Source organism: Lathyrus oleraceus, chromosome 4 (genome assembly GCF_024323335.1).
Source record: "Lathyrus oleraceus cultivar Zhongwan6 chromosome 4, CAAS_Psat_ZW6_1.0, whole genome shotgun sequence".
Taxonomy (NCBI): Eukaryota; Viridiplantae; Streptophyta; class Magnoliopsida; order Fabales; family Fabaceae; genus Lathyrus; species Lathyrus oleraceus.
In genome coordinates, this window is record NC_066582.1 from 151,160,658 (window position 1) to 151,176,285 (window position 15,628).

General features: G+C 27.1%; 1 protein-coding gene across 1 annotated transcript; it reads left to right on the top strand.

Annotated features, from left to right (window-relative positions):
• The first annotated feature begins 10,553 nt into the window (after positions 1 to 10,553).
• LOC127074226 (non-specific lipid-transfer protein A-like) lies at positions 10,554 to 11,516 on the top strand. The gene is made up of 2 exons (XM_051015529.1): positions 10,554 to 10,909; positions 11,358 to 11,516. The coding sequence occupies exons 1-2, from the start codon at positions 10,572 to 10,574 to the stop codon at positions 11,365 to 11,367; spliced, it is 348 nt and encodes a 115-aa protein (XP_050871486.1). The 5' UTR covers positions 10,554 to 10,571; the 3' UTR covers positions 11,368 to 11,516.
• The last annotated feature ends 4,112 nt before the right edge of the window (positions 11,517 to 15,628 follow it).

Below are 15,628 nucleotides of genomic sequence, written 5' to 3' on the forward strand. Positions count from 1 at the left end.
GTATATTTATGTTATAGAATGAACAATTCAATCTTTTAATTTATAAAAAACAAATTTAGAAAAAATTGTAATATTTTTTTTTTTGTAGAATCCATTTTCAAAAATACAAAGAAAAATTCATTTTTTTAAAACTAAAACAAACGGCCCATTATCTCCCTATATTTGTTTCATGATCACTATGCTCATTTATTCCACTAATTATATGACAATTTTATAATTAAAATGTAAATTCTAGTTTTAATATTAATGATTAATATCCCATTTAAAAAAAATATAATATCTAATGTACATTATTTTTATTACAAATAATTTTTTCAATGTAAGATATCTTCTTTTAAGAAAAATAAGTATAAAATAATAAAATGATAAAAGATATATAAAAATTCTTATATGCTTTTAGAAATATTAAATGTGATAACAAAATTTAAGTTTGTACCTCATTTGATTTGAAAAATTATATACACAATAAATAAATAATTAAAATTGCCACTGAAATTTAGAAAAGTCCACTTCATATCCGCAACTCATAAAACCTGTGCTTTTGTAAAACCTACGCCTGTAAAATCTGAAATTGCATATTACATAAAACTCTTATGCTCTCATATAAGGATTTCACAACCAACGATTTAAAATTGCATATTCTCTCTCAATTTTTCTCTCGATCTATCAAATTTGAAATTTTTTATAAAAAATATTCAGAATCAAAAACTTTTTCAAAATCAATTTTGAATAATCACAAACATAATCCTTCTCTTTTATGTTTCAATCTTTCTTTAAATTGGATTTTCTGTTCAATTTTACTATCGAATTAGAATATATTTCGATTTCCTCTCGCTTTCCACACGCCGTCGTGTTAAGATCCTAGTGGCATGTCCTTTTACTTATTATTATTTTTCTTAAACACTAAATCTAATTTAGTTAGTTTTGTTTAAATTGTGTTCTTTGGAAATGAAATTTCAGATAACTTTGATTCAAGGTTTTAACTCTGTTATTTGATATTAACTATGTTATTTGATACCTGATTTATAGGTTTTGTTTGATGTAATTTTTTATATTTGAATTTATTTATTTATTTATTTTAGTTTCGAATTTCATATACAAAATTTTAAGTTGATATGGTCCTTAATAAAATAAATTTTCATAATCAACATTAATAAATAAAAATTCATAAAAAAATCAATTAAACAAATAAAAAGAGTTTAAATTAAAATTGTAAGGCTAGATGAATAAAATCTAATTGTCTTTTTCAATAATTAATTATTTTTTTCATATTCATTTTATTTATAGTTTTGGACTCTACCTCCAAAGAAAAATAGGAGTGTGAAATATTGGACTTAGACAATATTTAATAAATCAATGGTTAATCTTATATTTTAATTAGCCACACATATTTAACCTTAGTTATTGACTCGTTGAAAAATGAATTAAAAAATAATGATTATCTAGACCAAAAACCAAAACAGTAATTATAATCATAAGAATTAAATGTTATTAAATTTTCTTTTTTTCTACCATAAATATTATAGAAAATAATAGGTAAAAGAAGTAAAATTTTATATTTATATTTATATTTGTTTCAATAATTTAGATATCTACATTGCTGAAGTATCTCCGATTCCTCTAGCAAGAAATTTGATTTCTTTGATCCTTTTAGGATATTTAATAACAAATTTGGTGGTCATAGTGATTAAGCTATGCAAGCATTCATACAAAATAAGATGTATAATCATCATAAAAATATTTTTTAGGATCATGTTTGAATGTGTAAGTGCATATTGCTAATTAGATTGTCAAATTGTTTGTATGTTATATTTTTTTATATGTGCTTCTAACACAATTGTTTGTAAAATCACATCAAACATTAATAATTATTTGTAATTGATCTAAATGATAATATTATTTATTGGTTTTGTTCGATTGATAATCAACCAAACAAGTCTTTTAAGGACACACTTCTACGGTAAAATGTATCTTTCAAATTTTATACTGAGATATCTCTATTGTTTAGCTTTATATGTTTACTAAACATAATTATATTTTTGTTAAATATTTTTTTTTTTATTAGGGCTATGAGATGTTATAATATTTTGAGAGGCTTTATTGTAAATAAAAAACCTAATTTTATATCTATTAAGGTAAGTTAATTTTCTTAAATTTATTGATATTAAGGTAAATTAATTGTCTTAAATTTATTGATATTAAGGTAAGTTAATTGTCTTAAATTTATTGATATTATTTAATTAATTTGTAGGCAAATCAACAAGACAATAGTTGGGCTTGTGATTATTATGTAATGAAAAATATGTTTGACATTATGAAGACAGATATATTTTCAAGGATTTCAATATTTAATATGTAAATCACATCACTTCATATTTTAACATGTTCTCATTTAATTTATTGTTTGCATTTGTATATATATATATATATATATATATATATATATATATATATATATATATATATATATATATATATATATATATATATATATATATATATATATATATATATATATATGATGATCCATCATCATATTCTATGATGTTATTGATAATATCCGACAACTTTGGACTCAATTTATTTTGTAAATAGTTGAATAACAACATCAATATGAAGAGAAAGAAACATGAAATTTGATAAAAGATAGCGTTTTGTAAGAACTAATATTGAATTATTAATTAATAAATCTTTTAATATTAATTTTTGTTTAAATTGGGATATACACTCTTTGATATAATTGTTTAAATTTAAACAAAAAAGTGTGAGTTTAATTTTGATCCGTTGAAACAATAATAAAATATTTGCAGAACTTGATTAAGATTAAACAATTATGTTATGTATTTTTTCCATCTATTTTATAGAATAATATTTGTTGATGGCTCATTTAAAATCATATCACACTTGATGTCATTTATAACACTAACTTTAGTAAATAACAGGTGTGATACATACGCCATACAAACATTATAAGAAAAATGCATACACCTAATTTAAGAAAAAAAAACAGATGTGAAAGGTTGGTTTCTAACCAAATAACTTTGTTAAACTTCTAACACCAAATTTTGGAGAAAATTAATACGATATATATGTTCTACATCTTTTTTAGATAAAAACATGTGTCATAAGTTGTTTTCTAATCAAACTACTCTATATTAAACTTTAACATCGGTTTTTGGAAAAAGTAGGTACGACTTATAAGTATTTACACCTCTTTGAAGGAGAAAAAAGGTGTCGAATGTTAGTTTTAACACCAATATGTAACACTTATAACACTAGTTTATAATCGGTGATAAATCGATTTACCATGTCTTTTTTAAAATCGGTGTCAAAATGATACTTACAATACCGATAGCAACAACACTGAAAAAAATAGGTATTAAATCTCTAAAAAACAACGGTTAAATTCCTTATCTACACTAATCAAAATCATTAATCCTAGGGTTTTGATTAATCCTAGATCTTATATATTATTACAAGATATAGTTTCTTATGATGAAAGAAACATGTAAGACCAATCTGGACATGAAGAGCTAACCACCACAACTAAATATCAGTTATGACAGTTAGGAGTTAGTTGGAGATTAAAATCCAATAGGTGCTTATGTAATATAGACAGCATAAACCTTACTTGTTGTATAAGAAGCATGTATTCTCCTTAATAAATTAATGAAGTTAGATGAATTTCACCAAATATACTTGTTCATAATATGGTATTAGATAGAATAATCTAGCTTCATTCTTCTTCGCCCAATTCATCAAGAATAATTTCTTGATTCATTTTTTCCCCTCAAGTCCTTGATTCATTGATTTATTTCTTCATCATCTTCTTCATGTCATTGTTGGTTTTCATACCAGGATTCGTTTTCTATATCCTTCTTTTTACCTAGTTTCGCAGATTTGTCTCATAAAAGTTCATGTTTTGTTTATCTCTTTTGGTCCATCTTTGCTACTCAATCACGCCTCTACGCGTTGCTCCATCAGGTCAACAAGTTGACATCAATTCATACCACTACATTCATCCCAACTTTGTTTGCATATATCCAAAGCTTAATTGGTCCAATTATCTTGCATGTAGTAACTCCATGCAGCGAGCTTTAGGTGCAAAAAACAAACTTCAGTTCATCAACGACACAATTGATATTCCTCCTACAACCTCAATTGCAATCAATAGAAAAATTGTAATTACCTGATTCATTCTTGGTTTTTCAATTCTGTTTTTGAGAAAATTGCATCTACCATTATGTTTCATGTAAATGCCATCAATGTATTGACTGACCTAAAAGAACGATTTTCCAAAGATGATCGCATTGGTATTTTCAACCTTCGATCTTCAATCAATAGTTTGAAGCATGCATCTAAGTCTATTATGGATTACTTCATTAAGTTATAAGGTTAATGGGAAGAACTCAATGAACATCTCCCATTTTTTGTATGTTCAGACATGCAGAATGCTTAGCCATGCAGAATGTCCGTGCCTATTGACATGAAGATCAAGTTATGCAGTTTTTAACTGGTCTGAATGATCAATACTCAGTTGTGAGGACTCATTTTATGTTGATGGAACCTTTACCACCAATCAACAAAGTTTATCCCATAATGTTGCAAGAAGAGAGCAATCAAAAATATGTTAATACAACTGAAGAAGATAACTCAATATTGGTCAATCCAGCTGAAAGATTTGATCACAAAGACAAGCCAAAATACTTCAAAAATCCTCCTATACAATGTAAATTAAGAAATAAGAGTGGTTATACTATGGTTTTCTGTTATCAAAATCATGGTCACCAAAATTCCAGCAGGAATAAATATCAAGTTAATGCATCCACCAATCAAATTTGTGATCTTGCTCAACCAATTGGTACCTCTACAGATACTTCTCATGCAAGTAACAACTATATATTTCTCATGAACAATATGACCAATTAATTGACTTTCTCCAACAAGTTAATTTTCTACTCTAATCAAATTCTTGCACTAATGTTTCAGTTTCTTCCATGATTCATGATAATCCATTGACTTCTATCTCTTCATGTATTATCCGCGCAACTTCTAAATTGCTACCTCATAATCAGTTTTGGATCCTTGATTTTGGTGCTAATTACCATGTAGGATATTCATTTAATTTCTTTCCTTCAACTCATGATATCAAATATCTTAACATCACATTCCCAAGTGGTCATTATATATCTATTAAACAAGCTGGGAACATCCATTTTGTTCCACCTTTTATTTGCACAATGTATTATATTCTGATGAGTTCCATCTCAATTTGATCTCCATCTCCAAAATTTGTAAATCTCTGAATTGTAAAATTGATTTTTCTATCAATGATTGTGTCATACAAGATTTGAGAACTATGAAGATGAATGGTTTGGATATACAAATTTCAAATGAATGTTTGGTCCCTTGTTGATGACACAAGACCACCTCATTCTATTTCAACCATCATTAACACCATATTTCCTAGTAATGCGTTATGGAATTTTAGATTAGGTCATGTTTTAAATAAAAATATTAGCCTTATGAATTTGTTGAATCCATCTATTTCTTTTGATAATAAAGTTACTTGTGATATATGCCACATATCTAGACAACAAAAAGTTTCCATTCTGTCATAGTTCTAGCACTACTAATTCAAAGTTTGAAATGTTTCATCTAGATATATGGGGGGCTTTATCTATACCTTCACTACACCATCATAAATACTTCTTAACAATCCTTAATGAGTATACACGATATGTGTGGATTGTTCTTTTGAAAACCAAAGCTGAAGTATCTACAAAAGTGAAACAATTTATCACCATGATCTAAAACCAATTCCACATTACACCTAAAACCATAAGAACTGATAATGGCCCTGAGTTTTTGTTACAATCCTTTTATGATTTCATATGAATAAATCATCAAAGTTAATGTGTTGAAACCCCTCAAAAGAATGGGATGATAGAGAGAAAACACCAACATTTGCTCAATGTTGGAAGATCAATACTCTACCAAGCCAAACTGCCGAAATAATATTGGTCTTATGCGCTCCTTTATGCCACATTAATCATAGATTGGGTCCCCACTCCTACATTAAAAAACCACTCCCCATATCATATATTCCATGATAAAACTCCTGAGATTGATTCATTCAAAGTCTTTGGATCACTATGTTATGCTTCCACACTTAGTATCCATAGAAAAAAACTTGACCCTAAAGCAAGAAAATCCATATTCTTGAATTATACCATTGGCACGAAGGGTTCCACCCTACTAGACCTTAACACCAAAGAAACTTTTGTCTTAAAAAATGTGTCATTTCATGAGCACATTTTACCATACACCACACAAGCATGTCACTCATCTTAATCATGGACTTACTATCCTAGTTCATCCCTTGACCATTCCACAACCACTACTTCCTATCCTACTAACCATTCACCAATCAATGATCCTCATACCTTCCCTACACAACAAAATGCACCATATCCTTCCATATATGATTTTCCTGAGGTTAATCAACCACCACCTATCACTAACCAACCTACTGCAGCAATCATTGATTTGCAACCAGTCATGCACAACAAAATTCACCACATCCTTCCATACATGACATTTCTAAGGTTCATCAACCACCACCTAACACTAACCAACCTATTGCAACTATTTGTACCTCTTTAAAGGTTACATACAAGTCATCTTATTTGCACCATTATGTATTCTCCACATCTCAAAATACCAATCAATTGTCTAAAGGTGTGCTATATCATATTTCTCTTTCCATGTCTTATTCTAACTTATCTACACCATATTGTCACTATTACTTGTCTTTCTCATCACATACTGAGTCTAAATCTTATGCTGATGCTTGTAAGTTTGAATATTAGAGTCAAGTTATGCAAACTGAACTCATTGCACTTGAAAAGATAAGTACTTGGAGTATAGTTGATTTGCCTTCAAATGCTAAGCCTATTGGATGCAAGTTAGTATATAAGATCAAGCACCATGATGTTATTACAATTGAGAGATTCAAAGCTAGGTTAGTTGCCAAAGGATATATCCAAATTTAAGGACTTGATTACTTTGAAACTTACTCTTCAGTTGACAAATTAACAACAATCAGACCATTTGTAGCTCTTCCCTCCATCAATAGTTGGCATCTTCATCAATTGGATGTGAATAATGCCTTCTTACATGGAGAAATTTAAGAGGATGTGTATATGACAATTCCACCAGATGTTAAGCATGATAAACCCAATCAAGTGTGAAAACTTGTTAAGTCCTCATATGGATTAAAATAAGCTAGTAGAAAATGTCATGAAATGTTAACTATTTTTCTCATAAACCATTAGTACAAACAAGCTATTGCAGAAGTGTCATTGTTTACAAAACAAGATCAAACATCATTTACCATAATGTTAGTTTATGTAGACAATGTTATTTTAGCAAGTAACTCAATATAAGAAATGAAATAGATTAAGGAGAAGTCGCATAAAGAATTCAAGATCAAAGACTTAGGCCATTTGAAATACTTCCTTGGAATAGAGGTTGCTAATTCCAAACTTCGCATTTCATTTTGCCAAAGAAAGTATTGTTTGGACCTCATACGATATTCAGAGGTACTATGTGCAAAGCCAACTTCCATACCATTAGATCGTTCAACAAAACTCCATAAGGATGCTAGTACATCATATCATGATATTCCTGCATACAAAAGATTTTTGTTATAAGATTACGTTATCTGAATGCTACTAGATGTGACATAACTTTTTGCACTCAACAACTAAGTCAGTTCTTATCTTCTCCAATATTGAATCATTTTAATGAAGCTACTCGTGTTTTGAGGTATTTGAAGTCAAGTCTTGTAAGAAGGATATTTTTACCAAGAGACTCATAAGTTAAGTTGCAGGGATACCCAAATGTTGATTGGGTTGGATGTTCGGATACTAGAAGATCTATTTCAGGATAATGTTTCTTTCTTGGAAGATCTATCATTTCATGGAGGACCAAGAAGAAATTAATTGTTTCTAGATCATCGAGCGAAGTTGAATATTAGGCTTTGCCTACTGCTACATGTGATCTCCAATGACATGTATATTTGTTCAAAGATTTGAAGATCAATTGCATACAGACACAATGATATATTTTGATAACCAAAGTGCATTGCAAATTACAGTCAATCCTGTATCTCATGAAAGAACCAAACATCTGAAAATTGAGTGTCACATTGTAAGAGAAAATATGTTGAAAGCGTTAATAAAATTACTGTCATGTATATCAAAGGATCGAGTAGCAAACTTCTTCACCAAACCCTTACTACCTCAACCTTTCAATTTATCAACCATCAACTAGTGGAAAGGTGTTACAAGGTATAATTTCTTATGATGCAAGCAACATGAAAGACCAAATTTGACATGAAGAGCTAACCACCACAATTAACTATCAGATATGACAATTAGAAATTAGTTGGAGATTACAACCCAATAGGTGTTTGTGTAATATATATATATATATATATATATATATATATATATATATATATATATATATATATATATATATATATATATATATATATATATATATATATATATATATATATATATATATATATATATATATCATAGACTTTACTTGCAATACAAGTCAAGCTTGTATTCTCCATAATCAATCAATGAAGTTAGATGAATATCACCAAATCTACTTGTTCATAATATATATTTTACTAAGAAATGGTTTCTCTACCTTTCACTTAGTTATTAATTTTCCCATTTTCAACCTATATTTTGGTTGAAAATGAAATAAGAATATCATCTATTTATATATATTAAATCTAGTGCATCAAACTATCTTGTGATACTTCAACTTCTTCTATGCCACATCATTCATTTTTTTTTTATGGTAAATCTCAAAATTTATCTTCAATTTTTAAAAGGTCAAAATATATTGTACTCTCCATAAAATATCTGAGGTTCGAATCCAAACAAATGGAAAAATACAATTACCTAATATTTGATTATTAACTTTCTTTATTTCAAAAATTATCATACTAATTTACTCATAATAAATTTATTATTACTCCAACAAAATATATTTTTTAAAATTTTAAAAATAAAAGAGATGCTCCGATCCACACACTTTAAAATGTTTTTTGTTATCTTAAAATGACAGCAACAAAAGAAATACTTGAAACATAATTTTAATGTTAAAGTATATATTCCATAATTTTTAAAGTTAAATTACTCTCAATTGATCTAAAAATATAATAGAGAATGCAACCCTCTTGATCGAATATATATATTTCTTCTCTATATTTTTCTTATCATATTAGACAAATAAATTAAAGACAAGCAATAAAATTATCGATTTCTCATATATATATATATATATATATATATATATATATATATATATATATATATATATATATATATATATATATATATATATATATATATATATATATATATATATATATATATATATATATATATATATAGATTTATAAAGATATTGACTGCTTTATTCGATAATAATGAAAATAAAATTTATTTTTTATCTAAGACTGAAAATAAGTATATGTCTTTAACAACTTTTAATTAAATATTTAAAAGAGAGGCAAATATTAAAAATATCTTAGAAGAAAAATAAAAAATAAATCATTAAGGAAATTTTTTAAAATTTTTTAAATTTATAAAATAAAATCTTGTATGTTAGTCTCAACTTATTAACCTAAATTTTTTATTCATATTATTATCTCGATTATTTTATAATAAATTATTATAATATAAATTTATTGTTCATATTTACAAAATAAAAAAATTTATAATTAAAACTCAATGCAAATGAAATAAAAATTAATTAACAGCCGCGGATCGTGCGAATCTCATTCTAGTTAAATCTTAATTACCAGCCATATATTTGAAACATCCTCGAATGAAACAACCAAGTATTTGTTTATTATGGAGTTTTTTTGTAAATTACCATTATTTTTATTCTAGTTTAATCAAATTACAAATGATCAAAGAATTTAATAATTATTTTAAGTTGGGGATGCTACAAGTATGAAATGTTTTGGTATTGACGTAGGTTAAATTATAGATATATGTTGATTTTCTTGATTGTTTTTTATTATTTCCAAGACTACTAATATATCAATAGTTGTTCTGATTGCAAACACTTTTAAAAAAAAAGTTAACACTTCATTTCTATCATATAAATTATTTTTATTATTTAACACTCATATTTCCATTTACTACTAATTAATTTTACTTAAATATATACGATCCACTTTATTGTTGTAGGTGGTAGTTGTTACTTTTGTGAGTACTTGATTTGTTTGACATTTACGCAGTTGTGGAAAGTTTGTCCATACTTTTGTTTTATCTCATAGTTTTTGAATTTTGATGACGCAGAAGTTTAATTTCGTCTTAATTCTCTAATATTCATTAAACTATGAATGCCAATCGTGGCAAATACTTTCTTCAAGTATCGACAAAATAAATGACCATCTTGAGCTATATATATGCCCCCACATTTCAACCTTCAGATCACACATTGAAACACAAGTAAGTTTAAAAAACCAGATGAAGAACTTGAGTATGATTCTAACGTTGCTAGTGCTATTGCTCCTCACTATGGAGCAAGGGAATGCTTTTGATTGTGAACAAGCAAAGACATCTGTAGAGCCTTGTACCTCATTCCTCGTCGGTGATGATGCCGAGCCATCAGCTAGTTGTTGCAGTGGCCTTAATGGTCTGAAATCTTCAACACCCACTGTTGATGAACAACGTGCCGCATGTGAATGCTTAAAAGAATTTGCTCGTAGCAACCCTAACATCAAAGACGACTTATCTCTCTCACTTCCCAAACATTGCGGTGTTGATGTCAGTTTTCCGATAAACAAAAACATGAATTGCAATGAGTAAGTTCTCAATATTTATTTATAAATATTACATTTTTAATTAATAAAGTTTCATCATTTAAAGATAAATAATTGAGATATCGTGTGTGCGTATGTTCTAATGTATCTGCCGAACTATTATTTGAAATTGTTTATCCTAACAAAAGAAATATGTAATGCTACCTAAAATCATTTATAAGTTGGACGATATATCTCTTTCTTGTAAAAATTGCAGTAAAAATAGTTACTTCTATATTAATCAACAATTAATTTTTTTTTAAGAATTTAATGTGGTTTCTTCAACAGATGTTACTCATGCACGGGAAATGTATTCATTATTTTGTCAAATAGTTGATAAAGTAGTAATTTAGTTTTTCTTTACTTATATATTTTTCACAAATTTATTTACTATTGTATTGTATTATGCTTGGATTGATATTGATATTAATTTTTGTGTTTTGTTTGGCAGCATTCAGTGAACTAAATGGAGAAAATAATAAACTAAACAGGGTGGACACTTGGTTGTTCTTATAAAAATAATACAACCCTGTGTAATACGTGTAATATGTTCTATGATGTTGTAATATAAAAAAGTTGATGTTAATAAATAATATGATATTTATGTTTAGTTATTTTTGTGCATTTTTTATGGAGATTAACTCAGGCATAAAAAAGTTAAGACAATTTTTTTAAATTATTTATTTTGGTAATAATTTTCTAAACAATGTTTAATTTTTTTAAAAATAATTCTATTAAAAATAAAAAAAGATTAAGTAATCTATCTTATAATATAGTAGGTAAAAAATATTTCTATCAACAATAACAAGAGTAACAAAGATTGTTAAGATTATTTTTTAAGTTATAAACATGTAAAACATAATTAAAAAATGTACTAAAAAACAAAAAATCATAAATTTGATTTGAATTTTTTCTCTTTTTCAACTCAAGTTCTTCTATTCTTGATTCTATTTTTCTTATGGCGTGCATTTTTTTCTTCCTGTTGTTTTTCAACATTTCCTTCACTATTACTTCCCATTTCTTTTCTACTTCTCTCAACTTCATCACTTATAGAGTTATCCATAGTATTCTTATTAAAATCTTCACTTGATTAAGTTGTAATTTGTTTAGATAACTGCTGAATTTGAGTTTCAAAATTCTTTATGAAAGCTTATCGGTTCTTATTGGATATTTCTTGTTTGGCCTTTAATGCTTTGAGATTGAGTTTAGCCATCTTCCTAAATTCATTCGCAACCTCTTTTAGAATATGCATGACTTCCTTGGTGGTGGATCTTGAAGAGCTTCTTGATTAAAATTTTGATATTAATTATTATTTCATTTAAGATTTAAATTATCATCCCACACACAGGTTATAAGTATTGGAGTAAGGATTTGTATCTTGATATTTTGTTTCATAATGCGTTTCTTCAACGTATCCATCTGGTACACAATGGTTATTGATGTGACCTTCACAGAAATCACATCGTAATGCCCCAACTAGATTAACATTTAATAGAATTAGATTTGAGGCTGCCAATTATTTTGATAAAGTTTCAGGTTATGCTAATAGAGGAAGTTGAAAATCAAGGTTCATTATACACAAACAAAAAAAATACCTTAGTAGCACTAAACAAAACCAAAATTGAATAAGAATATAAAGTTAATATAAAACAAAACAAGAGAACTTAAAAATAAAAAGCGTAACATAAAAATTAGAATGATGCCAAAAATTTGATAGACTTTTAACAAATGTAATAAATGTTATCGAAGTAAAATAAATAAATTTGTTTCCAATGAGATTTTTTATTTTATTTTAACAAGAAGATTATAATTCCATTGAAAGTAAAATTTGGGATTTTCAAACTTTGGTTTGAAAGAACAATTGCTTCAATAAACACTTGTTGGAAATTAGTCAGATTAAAGACGATTAGGCATTCCTTCGAATCCCATGTATGTCACTATTGATTTTGGTGTTTATTTTCCATATGTTGATTTTTCATCGCATACCACAATTTGACTTAGTCGTTAAAGTATATAACTCACATTTCTACACCACAACTCTGTAATCCCTTAAATCAATTGGATAATTAAAGAAGACAATATTCAATACGTTAAATCTTAAGTCACAACTTATAATTTCACCTCACTTTTTTAATAATATTTTAAGTGTTTGATTTTATACTCGTAGAATTTGCTGCAAAAATACGTTACCTGCGGATCTTTCTCCAGAATTTATATTATATAAAATTTATGTATTTTTTTTCTAAGTTTTAAAAGACCAGTACCTAATTTTATTACCTTTACTGAATTTTTCAAAATATCCACTAATTGTATGCATTTTTACCATATTTTTTAAAAATCTTGTAAGAAACCGTTTTTTTATAAATATTTTAGAAAATAATAATATGAAAAATTAAGTTATATTAAAAAACAACTTAAATTAATCAATGTTTTTTAGATTTTCTTCCGCCCATTATCAATATCTTTCTCTTAGACGCTTAAAATTTGATTCAATACTTCTAGTTCTCCAACCATTACTTACTTCTCTATTAATTCTGTATGCAAAGTTATTATTACTTTAGAGAATGATCTAATAGAAAGGAAGAGTTTGCTGAATAATTAGAAAAATTAAAACAAAAGTAACGTAAGAGAAACTTTTATCTTGAATTTTAGCAACAAACTTTCTATGTGTATATGTTACATGAACTTTCCCCTTAAAATTTAGGCAAATGATTTTTGTTAGTAATTACAAATTCTATTACCAGAGTAATTTGTGTTAAAATAATAATGATTTATTTTAAAATAACATTCAATTTTTTTGTGCCATATGGAACAACATAGAGGAATTTTAAGAAATGAGGGTTCTTTCACAAATGTAACTATCAATTGTGGTACATTAACAAGTCATGGTTATCCTCAAATTGGATATTTTCCACTCCGCTGATTTGCATTTTATAGATGATTATTAGTCGATGCTTTTTATTTTGTAAAACAGATGAAATATTTGTTGGATTTAGTCTCCCTTTTTATGTGGAGAAAGACCCAAATATGATTAGTCTATTTGTCTAACTTATTTAAGTGGAGAAGATCAATTTAGGGGTTGAGAGAGATAAAGAGAAAATAAGAATTCAAAAGAGAGAAAAGAGGAGAGAAACATATTCTCATATTTCTGCAACCAATCTCACCAAATCAACAATCTCCGATTCGTTAACCGTGAGACAAAAGTAACGTAAGAGAAACTTTTATATTGAGTTTTAGCGACAAGCTTTCTATATGTATGTTACATGAATTTTCGCCTTAAAGTTTAGGCAAATGATTTTTGTTAGTAATTACAATTTTTATTACCAGAGTAATTTGTGTTAAAATAATAATGATTTATTTTAAAATAACATTCAATTTTCTTGTTCCATATGGAACAACATAGAGGAATTTTAAGAAATGAGGGTTCTTTCACAAATTTAACTATCAATTGTGGGATATTAACAAGTCATGGTTATCCTCAAATTGGATATTTTCCACTCCGCTGATTTGCATTTTATAGATGATTATTAGTCGATGATTTTTATTTTGTGAAACAGATGAAATATTTGCTGCGTTTAGTCTCCCTTCCTATGTGAAGAAAGACCCAAATATGATTAGTCCATTTGTCTAACTTATTTAAGTGGAGAAGATCAATTTAGCGGCTAAGAGAGATAAAGAGAAAATAAGAATACAAAAGAGAGAAAAGAGGAGAGAAATCTATTCTCATTTTTCTGCAACCAGTCTCACCAAATAAACAATCTCTAAATCGTTAACCGTCAGACACAAGTAACGTAAGAGAAACTTTTATATTGAGTTTTTTAGCGACAAGCTTTCTATATGTATGTTACATGAATTTTCGCCTTAAAATTTAGGCAAATGATTTTTTGTTAGTAATTACAAATTTTATTACTAGGAGATTTGTGTTAAAATAATAATGCTTTGTTTTAAAATAACATTCCATTTTCTTGTTAGCACTATCTGATAGTGGCATAGGGAACAACTTAGAGGAATTTTAAGAAACGAGGGTTCTTTCACAAATGTTACTATCAATTGTGGTAGATTAACAAGTCATGGTTATCCTCAAATTTGATATTTTCCACTCGGTTGATTTGCATTTTATAGATGATTATTAATCCATGATTTATATTTTGTGAAACAGATGAAATGCTTGTTGAGTTTGGGCTCCATTCTTATGTGGAGAAAGACTCAAATATGATTAGTTCATTAGTCTCATTTATTTAACTAGAGATGATCAATTTAGGGGTTGAGAGAGATAGAGAGAAAATAAGAATTTAAAAGAGAGAATATATGAGAGAAACTTATTCTTGTTTTTCTATAATTAGTCTCACCAAATCAACGATCTCGAATTCGTTAGTCGTCCGATAAAAGTAACGTAAGACAAACTTTTATATTGAATTTTAGCAACAACCTTTCTATATGTATGCTACATGAACTTTCACCTTAAAATTTAGGCAAATGATTTTTGTTAGTAACTACAAATTTTATTACTAGAGTAATTTGTGTTAAAATAATAATGCTTTGTTTTAAAGTAACATTCAATTTTCTTAGCACTATTTCATAGTGGCATAGGAAACAACTTAGAGGAATTTCAAGAAATGAGGGTTCTTTCATAGTTGTTACTATCAATTCTGGTACATTAACAAGTCATGGTTATCCTCAAATTTAATATTTCTAACTCCGTTGATTTGCATTTTATAGATG